The 13533-nt window shown below is 47.3% G+C and overlaps 1 protein-coding gene across 1 annotated transcript; it reads right to left on the minus strand.

The window, feature by feature from the left end:
• Positions 1 to 3277: 3277 nt before the first annotated feature.
• Sbpl (spermine binding protein-like) lies at positions 3278 to 5466 on the minus strand. The gene is made up of 4 exons (NM_001077421.1): positions 5456 to 5466; positions 5002 to 5107; positions 4784 to 4889; positions 3278 to 3930 (listed from the first exon to the last, which is right to left on the minus strand). The coding sequence occupies exons 2-4, from the start codon at positions 5099 to 5101 to the stop codon at positions 3438 to 3440; spliced, it is 699 nt and encodes a 232-aa protein (NP_001070889.1). The 5' UTR covers positions 5102 to 5107; positions 5456 to 5466; the 3' UTR covers positions 3278 to 3437.
• Between the last annotated feature and the right edge of the window lie 8067 nt (positions 5467 to 13533).

A 13533-nucleotide genomic window follows, 5' to 3' on the forward strand; every position in this document is an offset into this window, starting at 1 on the left:
TAAAGAGAGAGACATGTATGTAGTCAAACTGACATCATGCTTAGAATGTTGAGACGTGAATTTTAGACAAGATGCCTGCCCCATCACCTTTGAAAAACTCACCCATGGGAACAGGATAAAAGTACCACAAAGCCATGTTCTTGAGGAATCCCCTCTCCCTGACTCCTTAATGGAAGGACAACTTGGCACAGCTGTTGTGGATTGCAGGCTTAAAATTTCTGTAGCATCCTAGCTTGGGGTCCCAGTTCAGCACCTGGGTCTTTTATGTAGCCCTGAACAATGAGTAATGGACTGACTAGGATACATGTTTGTTCTTTATGTAAATAGTTATTAAGATGAACATTCAAAGACCCTGTCAGGTCCTGAGCCTGTGCTATTGTTCCTGGCCGGCAGTTTCTGCTGCATAATTCAAATAAAGATCTGCTTTGCTAGTCTCTTGTGACCACTTAGGTTGTTTTGTTTTTTCAGGCACCAAAAAATCACATAAGCATCATTCTATTATTTTCTTTACTTCCATATTTAAATTTTGGGGGGGGGCTAAGAAGATGTCTTAGATGTTAATAGCATCCACCTCAAAGGATCTAAAAGAACTCACATTTGCTTATAACCACCAGGTCCAGGTGATCTAATATGTTCCTCCCTCCAAGGACCCCTGCACTGACTTGAATGGACCTGATCAGACACAATTATACATAACTTCAAATTTCAATAATTATTATAAAAAATTCTTTCTCAGACTGAGAAGTGAACCCAGTATGTTGTGCAGTCTAGACACTACGCCTACACACATACACACACACATACACACACACACAGAGTTATGTCACCTGCCTTTGTTTTGAGACACAGTCTCATGTAACCTAGAGTGACCTTCAAACTTGCAAGTTGAGGGTAACTGTGATGGATAACTTGAATCCTTTTAGATTGAATTACAATCCATAAATGGAGGGTACTCCTGGGAAAGGACTCTTTTGCTCAGTTTGAAGTGGATGAATCCACTTCTGGTCCAGATTTTTGAGGTAGAAAGACACACACTCACACACACACACACTTTTGATCCAGATCTTAAGGCAGGAGACTCACGTTGTTCTGTTGCACACCTTCTGGTAGGAGCCTATGTAAGGACATGGGGAAAGGAAGCCTCTGCTCATGGCCTGCTTTCCCTCGCCTGCCAAGTCCCTTCCTCCACTGGCATTAGCGCCTACTTCTTTGGGATTCCAAGATCTACAAAAGACCTACTGAGACAGCCAACCTCGTGGGCTGAGCAGCTTCTGGATTCTTGGATTTTCTCTTGCATGGCCATTGTTGGATTAGTTGCACCATAGCCTCTAACTTGTTCTAAGAAATCCCCATTTTATATGTATACATAGAGAGAGAGATGCATTCTGTAAGTTCTGCTACTCTAGAGTGCCCTGAGCATTACAATAGACTTGAACTCCTGACCTTCCTACCTCTACCAAATCCCAGCATTGAAGGCATGGGCCAGCATGCCCAGCTGTCTCAGCCTCTTTCCTTTCTTTTTATAACGTGTGGATGAGCATGTGTCTGCACGTGTCTATGTATATATAGCACATACACACCGAGTGCCAGACGAGGGTGTCAGGTGCCCTGGGGCTGGAGCTACAGAGGCTGTGAGCTGCCCTGTGTGGGCGCTGCAACAACACCAGGTCTTCTGCAGGAGCAGTTAGAGCTCTCCTAGCGAGTCCACCATCTATCCAGCTCTTCTCTTTCTATCTGTCTTTCTGTCTGTCTGTCCCTCTCTCTCTTTGTCACTTTAAACAAAAACTTAAAAATGAGCAGGGCAGTGGTGGCACATGCCTTTAATCCCAGCACTTGGGAGGCAGAGGCAGGCAGATTTCTGAGTTTGAGGCCAGCCTGGTCTACAGAGTGATTTCCAGGATAGCCAGAGCTAAACAGAGAAACCCTGTCTCGAAAAAACCAAAACAAACAAACAAACAACAAAAAACAAAACAAAACAAAACAAAAAAAACCTTAAAAATTGAAGCTGGCATATTTACATGAACCCAGGCAACAATCATGCGTGCAATATAAAAGTTAAGAGTTTTAAACTGCCAAAAATTATAATGTTTTTTAAAAAAAAACCATGTTTGAGGCAAGGACTCACTAAGATGCTTAGCAAGCTCTGAATCCTCCTGCCTCAGTCTCCCAAGTAGCCTGGACTTATATAGGCCTGTGCTGCCTTGCCCAGGTCATTGAATTTTAAATGCCAATTGAAGGTTTGAAGTGGCCTGGAGTCTGTGGACAGCAGTCAGGGGATACACTTAACTGAAATGGAGAAGGAAGTTCCTCTCATTTGACTCACCCTCTTCTGCAAACTTCCCTTGCCATGAATGTCACCTCACACCTCTCACAAAGGTGCCACATCTGTCACAGCTGCACTTGAGATTTATACTCACTGACCTGAAATCTATGGCCCCAGCAACTTGCTGTCAGAGATACTATAATCAAAATTGGAGTATCTGTGAGACTCATTTCTAACGTTCTTCAACCTGTGGACCTGCTGCTGTGCAGGGAGAAAGGAAGCCATGGCGATTGGCTGGAGACCTCTTCTGACCTTGGCAGGGCACCTAGCACTGGCTTTGATGATTGCCTGAGCCTGACTTGTTGAAACTTGCTTTCTTGCTAAGCAGGCTTGCCATTCTTCCTTGTAGACCAGCTAGGGCTATGTGAGAGCCTGTCTCATTCATAGATAGATAGATAGATAGATAGATAGATAGATAGATAGATAGATAGATAGATAGATAGATAGACAGACAGGTAGACAGACAGACAGACAGACAGACAGACAGCTAGATAGATGTCAGCTAAGAATGTGGCTCAGTGGTAGAGCACTTGTCTAGCATGCAGGAGGCCCTGGGTTTAATCCCTAGTTGGGTGAGGAACCCCTTCCAGGCATCCTAGAGGTGTAAAGGAAGAGGGTGAGCAGGAAGTTAGAGAGAGGAGGAGGAGGCTGGAGAACAGATATCTCTGCAGAGGAGCAGGAGTCTATGACACCTGCTCAAACACAGTTAGACAGGACCACTGCAGAGCCAGTTGCTGACAGCTTGGTCAGCACACACTGAGCTCTCCTTGCAGCCCTGGGCTGCTTTGAGACAGGCAGTGGCTGGTACTGCCCTCATTCTGGGGATCTTGGTCCTACTGGTTTGGCCAAGGGTCTCTGTGCTAACTGTAACTCAGTATGTGGGTTTAGATCCAAAGGGGTGGGGTTAAAGGAAGTTCTTGGGGAATCCTATTTGGTGTGAGGACCACTCAGGCTCACATAGATGCACATAGTTTATTAGACAGAGATAAAGGCATTTGGGCTTTGCTCCCCCCAGCCTGGAGTCTCCTGGTATATTACTTCCTCCAGTGGGAGAGCTTGGCTGAGAGGAGGCGCTGCCATGTGGAGATGCAGGACTGAGCTCTGAGCATGCTACTCAGCTTTCATCTTTCTGGTCATCATTATCATCGTCATCATCATCGTTGCCATAATTATTCTCATCTTCATCATTGTCATCCTCATCTTCATCATTGTCATCATCATCCTTGCCTCTGCCTTCATCTTCCTTCTTGTTGGAACTGTCAGAGCTGTCCTTTGGCTCTTTCACAGGCTCTGGGGACCCCAAGTCCTTTGCATTATCTTCCCATTTGAAGCCCATCCCTGTGACGCAGAGGCCCGGTGCATGCATTCCATTGACAGTCACTAGATGCTTGTCTGAACCTCCAGTGTCACTGAAGTAGCGACCCCTTCTAACACCAAAGGTGGCCACACGCCCCTTGTTTGTAGTGAAGGTCAGGGAAGTCAGGCAGATCACTGCACTGCCCTCTACCTTTATCACGTGCTCTCCGTCCTCCAGAAGGAAGTCTATAAAGTTATCTGACCGGGATCCATAGACATCAGTCCAGTTATTGCCAAACTGCAGCTGGAAGCTGGAGAGAAATCAAGTCAGCACAAACTCAGGGGTGCCAGCTCCTTCTCACATCTGCATCCTATTCTGGTCCTAGTTCACAGTTCAGGCTCCAGAAGTGTCCAGCTCTCACAGGGCAGCCTGCAGTCCTTCTTCTTCTAGAAACATCCCTCCTCATAGGACCTCAGAGAGTCTGGCATCTGTACCAGGGCAGCTATGAGTGCTACTGCACCCACCCTGAGCTGGAATGTTTTCAGGTTCTGCCCAACTCATAGCTTCCCCTCTGGAGCCCTCTACCTTATCAGCCCCAAATGAGGCAGGAGCCACACTGCTAAGATCAGTATACCTGAGACAGACCTTATGAGCAGAGACCAGAGAGACCGGCTCTTCTCTCTGTGTAGTCAGGGAGGAACAGGGGAGACTACGGGAGCCCTGGAATCTGTTCTACTGAGCAAAGAAGTGATATGACCACCCCAAATCTTCTGGATTGTTCCTAATGCCAGCTTCTTTCCTTTCTTGCATATTAAGTTGCTTATCAAATCAGACAGAGGATGCAGGAAGGATGTAAGATTAGAATTTCAGATAACCATGAGTCATTTTCAGTACACTATACCCCGTTTGCTGTTCAAGCCTCTGTGATTCTTTCTGAACAAGAAAGTTGGAGGTCCCTCTCCACCTGTCTCCTTGAGGACTGTCCAGTCTTAATCCAGCCTGGGCATCCCAGCCCTGAGTACACTGACTGAGATGGAGCTAGAGAAGCAGAGACCAAGAGGATACTGGGTAGTACTGGTTGGGGTTGTGAATCCAGGAAGTCCTCTAAGGCTCCAGTGTGAGATGAGTACCACCTGCCATTCCTGCAAGGAAGCCCTACTCACCCCTTGATGAACTTGAAAACACTTAAGAAGATCCGCATGCCCTTGAGTTGCCCCTGATCTTCACCTTGAACGTAGAAATACTTGCCAGCAGCATTCCCCAGGACATCTGAAAAGTGAGGCATTAGGAGTGTGTTCAGGACCACTCCCTCTCTCAGAGGCCATTATGCTTAGGACAGGATATGGGAGGTGAAAGCCACAAAGGAGGCTCAGGTACTCACTCTGGGCTCTGCAGGTGGGACTGGCCAGGAGAGCCAAAGTCAGCAACAGCAGCATGGCTCCTGAGGGTTCAGGACCCAGAGGGAGGTGCCAAGACTTCATGAAGCTCTGAGGAAGACATGGGGTGTCAGAGGTCTCCAGGCCTCAGACTGAGACAAGAGAACACCGGGGAACCCTGTTTCCCATCGTCTCAAAGGCTTCACGAGAGCCCAGGGATGGCTTCATCCCATGCCCAAACTGTGACCCCACAGTGTCACTGTGCTGACTTCCTTGACTAAGCTCTGAGAAAGACAACCATATTGTCACAGTACACCGGGCTCCCCATGCCTAATTCTGTATGCACTTGGAGAAACCCCGTATTCCAAAGCTCTCCATCCGTCCTCCATGCTTCAGTCTCCACCCATTCCCCCTTTCCTTCTCTGGCTGCACCAGGCTAGGTCTCTCCTCCATTCTTACCTGGGCTGTGTGATCTGAGTCCCTTTGCTTCTCCCTTTATACCCTGATGCCACCCAGTCATAGCCATCGTGGGAGCTCTGTACTCCCGCCCCTGAAAGGCTTTCCTGCAATGTGGGGATATATCCAGGACACGCTGGGACACTATTTGTTTTCCTCTCCAGTGCCTTTGAACAAAAAACCCCACAGTCCATGCCATCCTCTGCAAATGCAGGGACTATCCTGTTGAATCTCAGTGGGGCACAGGATGGTTTTAGTGCGGAAACAGGGAGACTTGTGGTCACACTTGGTGATTTCCATAAATTCAGGTAAAGCAGGTGTCCAGAGCCAAGAAACAAGCTTGTCTTCAGCAAAGGAAATGTGCAGTCATGAGCATGTGTGTGTGTAGAGCAGACGAGTCTGCCCATGACTTCATTGGGAAGGATGGCACAAGTCCCATCTCCCTCCCACCTCCCTCTCTCTTATGGATTGTTATCTGGGATCTTTTCAGAGTCTTCACCTAATACCTGCTTCGTGAACGCCCCTTCCAAACACTGCTCATAGCAGCTTCTACCAATGAGCAGCCTGAGTTCTCAGCACAGCCTCGGTCCTCCAGGCAGCTCTGAGGCCAACATCTCTCTGCTGTCCATTTCACAGTCAGACAGTGAGAACCAGGCGGTTTAGCCCTGACATGTCAGCCTGGCTTGGGACCCACAGATTCTTCCTGTTCCCACCTCTCTATGACACACACATGCTCCCTAGGGTCCCCACAAAGTCTGACCCCAGGTTGGGCAGTTGCTCCAGGGTGAACAACTCTGCCATGACACCCCTTCTCAGCTTGAATCTATGCAGGGTCTACCCAGATCAGTTTCTAAGCTCTGTGGCATCCCTTGTCTATGACAAACAAATCCATAGCCACACTAAGAATCTTTTGCTCAGGCCAGCAGACCAGAGATGGATTGCAGCCTAAATAAAATGGGTGATTCTCTGGGGCCAACGAGAAAGCATCCACTCAACCCGGTGTTGTCAGGTGGGGGTTGGAGCACTCTGGTAACTGCTCTTCCAAGCAATGAGAGGACATCCCCTCTCCAAGTCTTCTAGACTGTTCCCAAGCTGCTCTTCCAAGCAATGAGAGGACATCCCCTCTCCAAGTCTTCTAGACTGTTCCCAAGCCCGGGCTTTGCAGTTGCTGCTCACAAAGATGCCAACTCGGCCTCCACATGAAACCTAGGAAGGATATCCAACTCAGTTTGCATTTTAGATTAAATAATGCATACTTTTTCTGTGTAAAGTATAGGTCAGAAGTTTGTTTGTTTGTTTGTTTGTTTATTTATTTTGTTGGCATTTGTTTATTGTACAGAGAGGCACCTTTGTGACATGGTGTGCTTACAGAGGTCAGCGGACAAACTTGCTGAAGCCAGTTCTCTCTACCCATCATATAGGCTCAGGTATCAACCTCAGAGTACCAAGCTTAGCAGCAAGCCCCTTACCTGCTAAGTTGTTGCAGGCCTTCATCTGCTTATTAGTAGTTCTGAGACCTGAGTAGAGTCTCAACCAGTCTATCAGATATCTGTCTGTCTATCTATCTATCTATCTATCTATCTATCTATCTATCTATCATCTATCTATCACCTGTCTATCTATTAAACAGGATCTCACTCTGTAACCCAGGTTGTCCTTGAATTTTTTGATGCTGAAAATCCCCCTGACTCAGCCTCCTGAAAGCTGATAGTGTGCTCATGAACCCCCAGGTTACTCTCCAACCCTCTTTTTACTTTGTATTGAGACAGAGTTTCACCATTTTGTCCGGGTTGACCTTGAAGTGACTCTGTAGCCAGAATGGTCTTGAATTTGTGGTCCTCTTGAGCCATGCTCCTGAGATTACAGGACAGGACTGGGGTTGCAAGCCAGGCTTCAAACATTTTATATTTTAAAGTAGCTGAGTGTAGCACTGCCTGCCTGAATCTCCAGCACCTGTGCAGATGAGATGGATCAGTTCCAGGCTTAAGGCCAGTTTGAGTTACACATTGAGGCCCTGTCTCAAGGAACTGATGGCTAGACACAGCCCAAAAATAAAATAGACTTTCTGTTGTCATTACTGAAGTGTGCCTGTGCATGCATGCATGTCTGTGTGTGCATGTGCACATGTGTGTGCACGTGCATGTGTGTGTGTCTGTGTGAGTGAGTGTGTGAGTGTGTGTGTGTGTGTGTGTGTGTGTGTGTGTGTGTGTGTGTTACAAACACATGCTTGTGAGTATGCAGATGTCAGAGCAGGACACTGAGTGTCTTCTTCATCTCTATCCACCTTATTGCCTGAAGATGTGTCTCTCACCGGGATTCCAGCTCAATGCTGGGGCTGGCTGCCCAGAACGTCCATGGCTCTGCCTGCCTTTTTTCTGCCTTGCCACATATTGTGGCTACACTCACAGCCTTTCAGGGTTTTGTTTTGTTTTGTTTTGTTTTTGTAAACCTGGATTCTGGGTATCCCAACTCAGGTGTTCAAGCTTTGGAGCAATTGTTCTTACCCATGGGGCCCACTATCCTACCTGACCTTTGGGGCGTAGGATCACTGAATCTAGAGTTTTCTATTTGGGCTGTCATCTGGAGAGCAAATCCATTGGACCTCTCTGTCTCTGCCTCAGTGGTCCTGGGTTCAGTGGACCTCAGCACCCATCTCTTATATAGGCGGTTGGAACCTAAACCTAGGGCTCACACTTACACAGCAAGCATTTTTACTCAGAGAACTGTCTCCTTGGTGCCCTAATATGAAGTTTCTAAAGGATAAGGACACATTAAATGTTGTACAGGCTGACACCTTTAAAGAGTCTTCATTGTTTATCTGCAGTTTAATTAAGTTGGGGGGGGGGCAGGATGACTGTGTTTGTGTTTGTGAAACTTGACAATAGTAACCCAACATTAGGGTGCTGTAGGAGAATGACAGAGCCTAGGAGCAAGCACTGGTGAGGACAGTTGAGACCTGGCCTGTCCTGAGAGACTGGCTGACCTTTCTTGAGCAGAGTTAAGGTCCCGAGTGGCAGAGGAAACTGAAGATGGGGTCTGTGTGCCCTGGGTGTATGCATCTCTCCACTCATGCCGTAGTTTCTGTCACTACCAAGAGGCCCTAAAGCCACCGGAACTATCTGGAAGAAGGCCCTAAGCCTCTGTGATACTCTCCTCCCACTGCCTACCTGGAGAGGAGCTTCACCCTTTCCTGGGCATGCCAGCCTGAGTGGACCAGTGCAGGCCACGCTGGAGAAGCAAAGGCAAAGAGAACACTGAGTAAAGTTGTAAGCGTGAGACCCGTGAATGTTCTAAAGACCCCAGTAGATAAGCCACAAGAGATTGGCACAACCAAGGCATGCTACAGGGAAGCCCAAAAATCATAGCCCTGCTCACTCCAACGGTGTTCTCATAACCCAGAAAGACAGGGGTATCCTGGACTTCCCTGCTCTTCAGATCTGATTACCCTGCATCCCTGAACAAAGGGAGTCAGAAGGGAGAGCAGTAGGAGAGTGCTCGCAGTAGGTGAGTGCTCACAGTAGGTGAGTGCTCACAGTAGGTGAGTGCTCACAGTCGCTCCTTCATCTCCAGTGATCCTCTTGCCTGGATCAGGACTTGGGAGATTATACACCAAGTGTGGGAATTCACTCTGGGCTCTGCAGATGAGACCAGCAAGGAGAGCCAAGGTCAGCAACAGCAGCATGGCTCCCGAGGGTTCAGGACCCAGAGGGAGGTGCCAAGACTTCATGAAGCTCTGAGGAAGACATGGGGTGTCAGAGGTCTCCAGGCCTCAGACTGAGACAAGAGAACACCGGGGAACCCTGTTTCCCATCGTCTCAAAGGCTTCATGAGAGCCCAGGGATGGCTTCATCCCATGCCCACACTGTGACCCCAGTGTCACTGTGCTAACACTCTGACTAAGCTCTGAGAAAGCCAACCATATTGTCACAGTACACCTGGAGAAACCCCACATTTCAAAGCCCTCCATCCATCCGGCACAGTTCAGTCTCTAGCTGGCTCCACCCATTCCCCCTTTCTTCCTCTGGCGTCTCCTGCTGCACCAGGCCAGGTCTCACTCAGCTCCTGCCTTACCTGGGCTGAGCCCCATGACTTGTCCCTTTACAACCTGGTGACACCCAGCCATGCATCATGTGGGACTTTGGTTCAACCTTGGGAAGAATGTGAGGTGTATCCAGGACATTGAGGACATTGCACTTCTGTCCCACCCACAGTCCCTGAATAAAGGAGCCTCTTATTTGTGCCATCTGTTAAAGTGATCTGTTGTTGAGAATCCCAGTAGATAGCTGCCTTTGGAGACTATCCCCGAAGGACACAGCCCCCTATGTCCTCTGCTGGGCTGCAGTCTGCTGCACCCCATCCCCCACTTCCCAGAACCAGTCCTTCCATCTCCCACTGATTGGCCAGGGTTCCCAGCACAGCCTTAGTCCTCCAGGGAGCTCTGAGACTGGCCTTGCCATGATACCTATTTACAGCTGAGACACCAAGTGCTTTAGGCCCTGATAGCAGTCACAGTGGCTCAGTTTGGTCAGCCTTGAGACTCTTCATGGGATAGTGTGATGCATAGGAGCTCCATGGAAATGCAGTCTGGGAGCCCAGGAAAGGAAGCCAAGAAAAAGCACAGAGGGCTGACTTGGGCTGGGTCAGGAAGCCTCACCTTCAGGTTTACTGCTGCTGTAAGCCCTTCCTTCTGTTTGTCTAAGGCAGCTTCCTGGGAAGAGGAGGAAGGGTCGGGGCTGCAGAAAGCTTGTCTAGGGATTTATGTAGATCAAGCAGGGAGACAGCATTATTTGTCCATCTTGGAGCTGAGAACAAAGGATAGACTTTTATTTCACTGAACACATGAGCAAGCTCAGAGGGAAGATGTGGCTCAGGTCCTCCATGGAGACCTGGAAACCAGGCTGAACAAACATCTTCTTCCAACATGGCCTTTCCCTTCCAAATAACGGGGTCAGAACCCAGCAGTCACCTGGTCTCCACTGGCTAGATGGGCCACTTTCCCATCAAAGGGCTCTGCTGTGTTTCCAAGGACTGCTCTCCAAGAAAGGGCTGCGGACAATGGTCCTGAAGGTTCCCAAGAACTGCAGATTAGCTAAGAACACTTTCTGCCCTGCTCTAAAGAAGGTCCAGCTCCTGGAAGGGAGGAGCCTGTGAGAGATCAGTGATCCCTAGGTGGCTTCTTGTCAGGGAGGAAATCTGAACTTGAACTTGTCCAGGGAACTAGGTATTACCCAGAGCATGGGCCTTTGTTCTGGGAGCTAGTTGGTGCCATGATGCTGTGGAGTGTTACTGCCCTCTAGTGGAGAAAGGCAGAGATGCGGGTACACACTAGGCAGTGCTGGCCCTGACTTCCTTCTTTGAACTTCATTAAGGACTAGAATTCTTGGCCTGGAGGACCAAGCTAGAGCAGAGGCAGGGACAGAGCCATGGCAAGATTGAGTTTAGTTAAAATATGGCTCTGAGGAGTATAGCTGGGGTTCCTCACCCTGCCCAACTCCTCTCCCATTCTGCTCACTGGATTCCCAGATGATCTAGTGGGTGTCAGAGCAGGGTCTGTTTGCTAGGGCTCCAAACCTAGGAGCCAAGAGTCTGTACTCCCTATAGACTCTATAACCCTGGCCCCAAATCGCTCTGGGGTCATCCAAATCCATTTATATATTGTGGGAGTTTAGCAAATATGAGTTTATTATTATAGCAAACATAACAGTAAATTCATTATTTAAGAAAAATTACTATTTAACCTATTTTATTTTATATATGATTAATTTTAAAATAATTTTTCATGTTTTATTCTTATGTGTAGGAATGTTTTACATACATTTTGTGCTCTCATCCCTGTGCTCTCAGATGTCAGAACAGGGCATCTGATCCCACTGAAACTGGAGTTACAAATGGTTGGGTGCTGAGAACTCAACCCAGTCTTCTGCAAGAGCAATAAACGCTCTCGGTCACTGAGCCATAGCTCCAGACCCCCTTTAATTCATTTTATTTGCTTATTCTCTTTTGAAATAGTGTCACTATGTAGCCCAGGGTAGCATGAAACTCATGGCAATCCTTCTGCCTCAGGTTCCCAAGTACTGGGATCATAGGAGTGAAATGTCATGCCCGGATCATTTAAACCATGTTAAAGTGTACATTCAGTCCTGTGTAGCCATTGTTTTCAATAGATTCTGGAACTTTTTGTTATCCCACATGGAACACAATAAACAGCCTCAGTATTTCATCTCCGTTCTTTTAATGAGGTATTTTTTAATTTTATGTGTGTTTGCTCTCTTATCTGGCTGACCTTTACACAGGGATATCTTCCGCCTCATTGCATGCACACAGCCATTTGTGCAGTTTGCTTTATAGCTTTGTCTAGCTTTCTGGGGCTTAGTCTCCCTTCCTTCTTTTGACTTCGTTACTCAGTTGTATTTTCCCGTTCAGGCTTAAGCAACTTTATTGTGGTTATGGCTCACCAGCAGTAAAAAGTGTGTATGAGTCAGGTGTAGCGAGTACAGATGTTTTCCCAGCATTCAGTGGGTCAAAGGGGGAGGAGCTGAGTTCAAGACTAGCCTGGGCTACAGAGTGAAACCCTGTCAAAAAGAAACAAAACAATAAACAACAAACGCAGCTATGATGACTGCAGTCAGAAGACTTTTAGTAAATGTCCACACTCCCATATCTTCTGCTGCCATTAAAAGTGGAAAAGTTACCTCCAAAAGTCTCCCTGACATTCAGTGTGCCCCCATCAGAGTTCCAGGCAGCCAACAATCTGTTTTCTGCCACCTCTTGTATTCAGAGTCCTTCATCTGATACTGTGTGTCTGAGAATCTTCTGTTTTGTAGTTCTCTTGTGTCCTAACTAACTCTCCTGCTGCTGTGACAAAATACTCCACAGAAGCAACCTGAGGAGGAAATGGCTTACTTTAATTCACAAACTAAGGTTCTGGGGAGGTCAAGGTTTAAAGCTGCTAGTCATATTCCATCCATAACAAGGTTGCAGAGAGCTATGAGTATAAGCCGCTTCTCAGTGCCCTGCCTCTATTTTATACAGTCTGGAAACCCCCTGCACAGAGAATGGCACTGCCCACAGTGGGCAAGATTTCCAGTATCAGTTAGCATGATGAAGATCATCTCTGGAGCTTGTCTCCAATCTCCCTGTGATTTTAGATCTCAACAAGTTGTTGATTGAGATTAACTGTCATAGGTAATCTTTTGTCTTTTTTTTTCTTAATTTATCACCCATTTTTAAAAATTCATTTATTAGGTGGTGACCATGTGCACTATTTGTTGGGGACTGGTAAGTCTTGGAGGGAGAGAGGTTTTTACTCTTCTTGAAGTGGAATTAATGCTTCCTACTGAAAGTGAAAATGTTTAAAACCAGCTGGGTATGATGACACACACCTGTAATCCCAGCGCTCTGGAGCTAGAGGCTATAGGTCAACCTCAGCTACATGACAATTTCAAGGCCAGCCTGACCACATAAGACCTAGACTCAACTCCCACCCTAGCCACAAAACAAAGGGGGGAAAGAAACTGCCAACCAGCTCTCAAAGCAGCAGGGCTTCTGGCGCTTCACACAGAATGGAAGCTCTTCGCAGCCACTCGCCATCCTGGCTAAAGTTGGTGTCATTAGTGTTTCTCACTGTGTCTTCATTAGTCCCTTTCCCATAGTTGTGATCTGAGAGTAGGACCAGCAAGGCGACTCAGCAGATAAAGGTGTTTGCTACCAAGCCTGAACGATCCCTGGGACCACATGGAAAGAGAACGCTAACTCTCACTCTGCCTTACAGTCGTGGGTATGACCCAGACACACTAACTCTCAGAGATGTTCATAGACATACATTAATCCAACAGCCTCTTCTTGCTTCCGCACCCACCTACAACCTCCCCCCCACCCACCACATGCTCATACACATAATTTAAAATAAAAAAGTACTTTTAAGTAAATCTTTAAGATCACATGAGAGGTGGAGTAGCAATTGGGATATAAAGTAAATAAATTAATTATTTAATGGAAAAAAAATCATATGAGAGGCCAGGTGGTGGTAGACTTAGGAGGCAGATGCAGGTGGATCTCTCAATGCACAAAACAAAGAAACA

This window comes from Mus musculus, chromosome 17, assembly GCF_000001635.26.
Source record: "Mus musculus strain C57BL/6J chromosome 17, GRCm38.p6 C57BL/6J".
Lineage (NCBI taxonomy): Eukaryota > Metazoa > Chordata > Mammalia > Rodentia > Muridae > Mus > Mus musculus.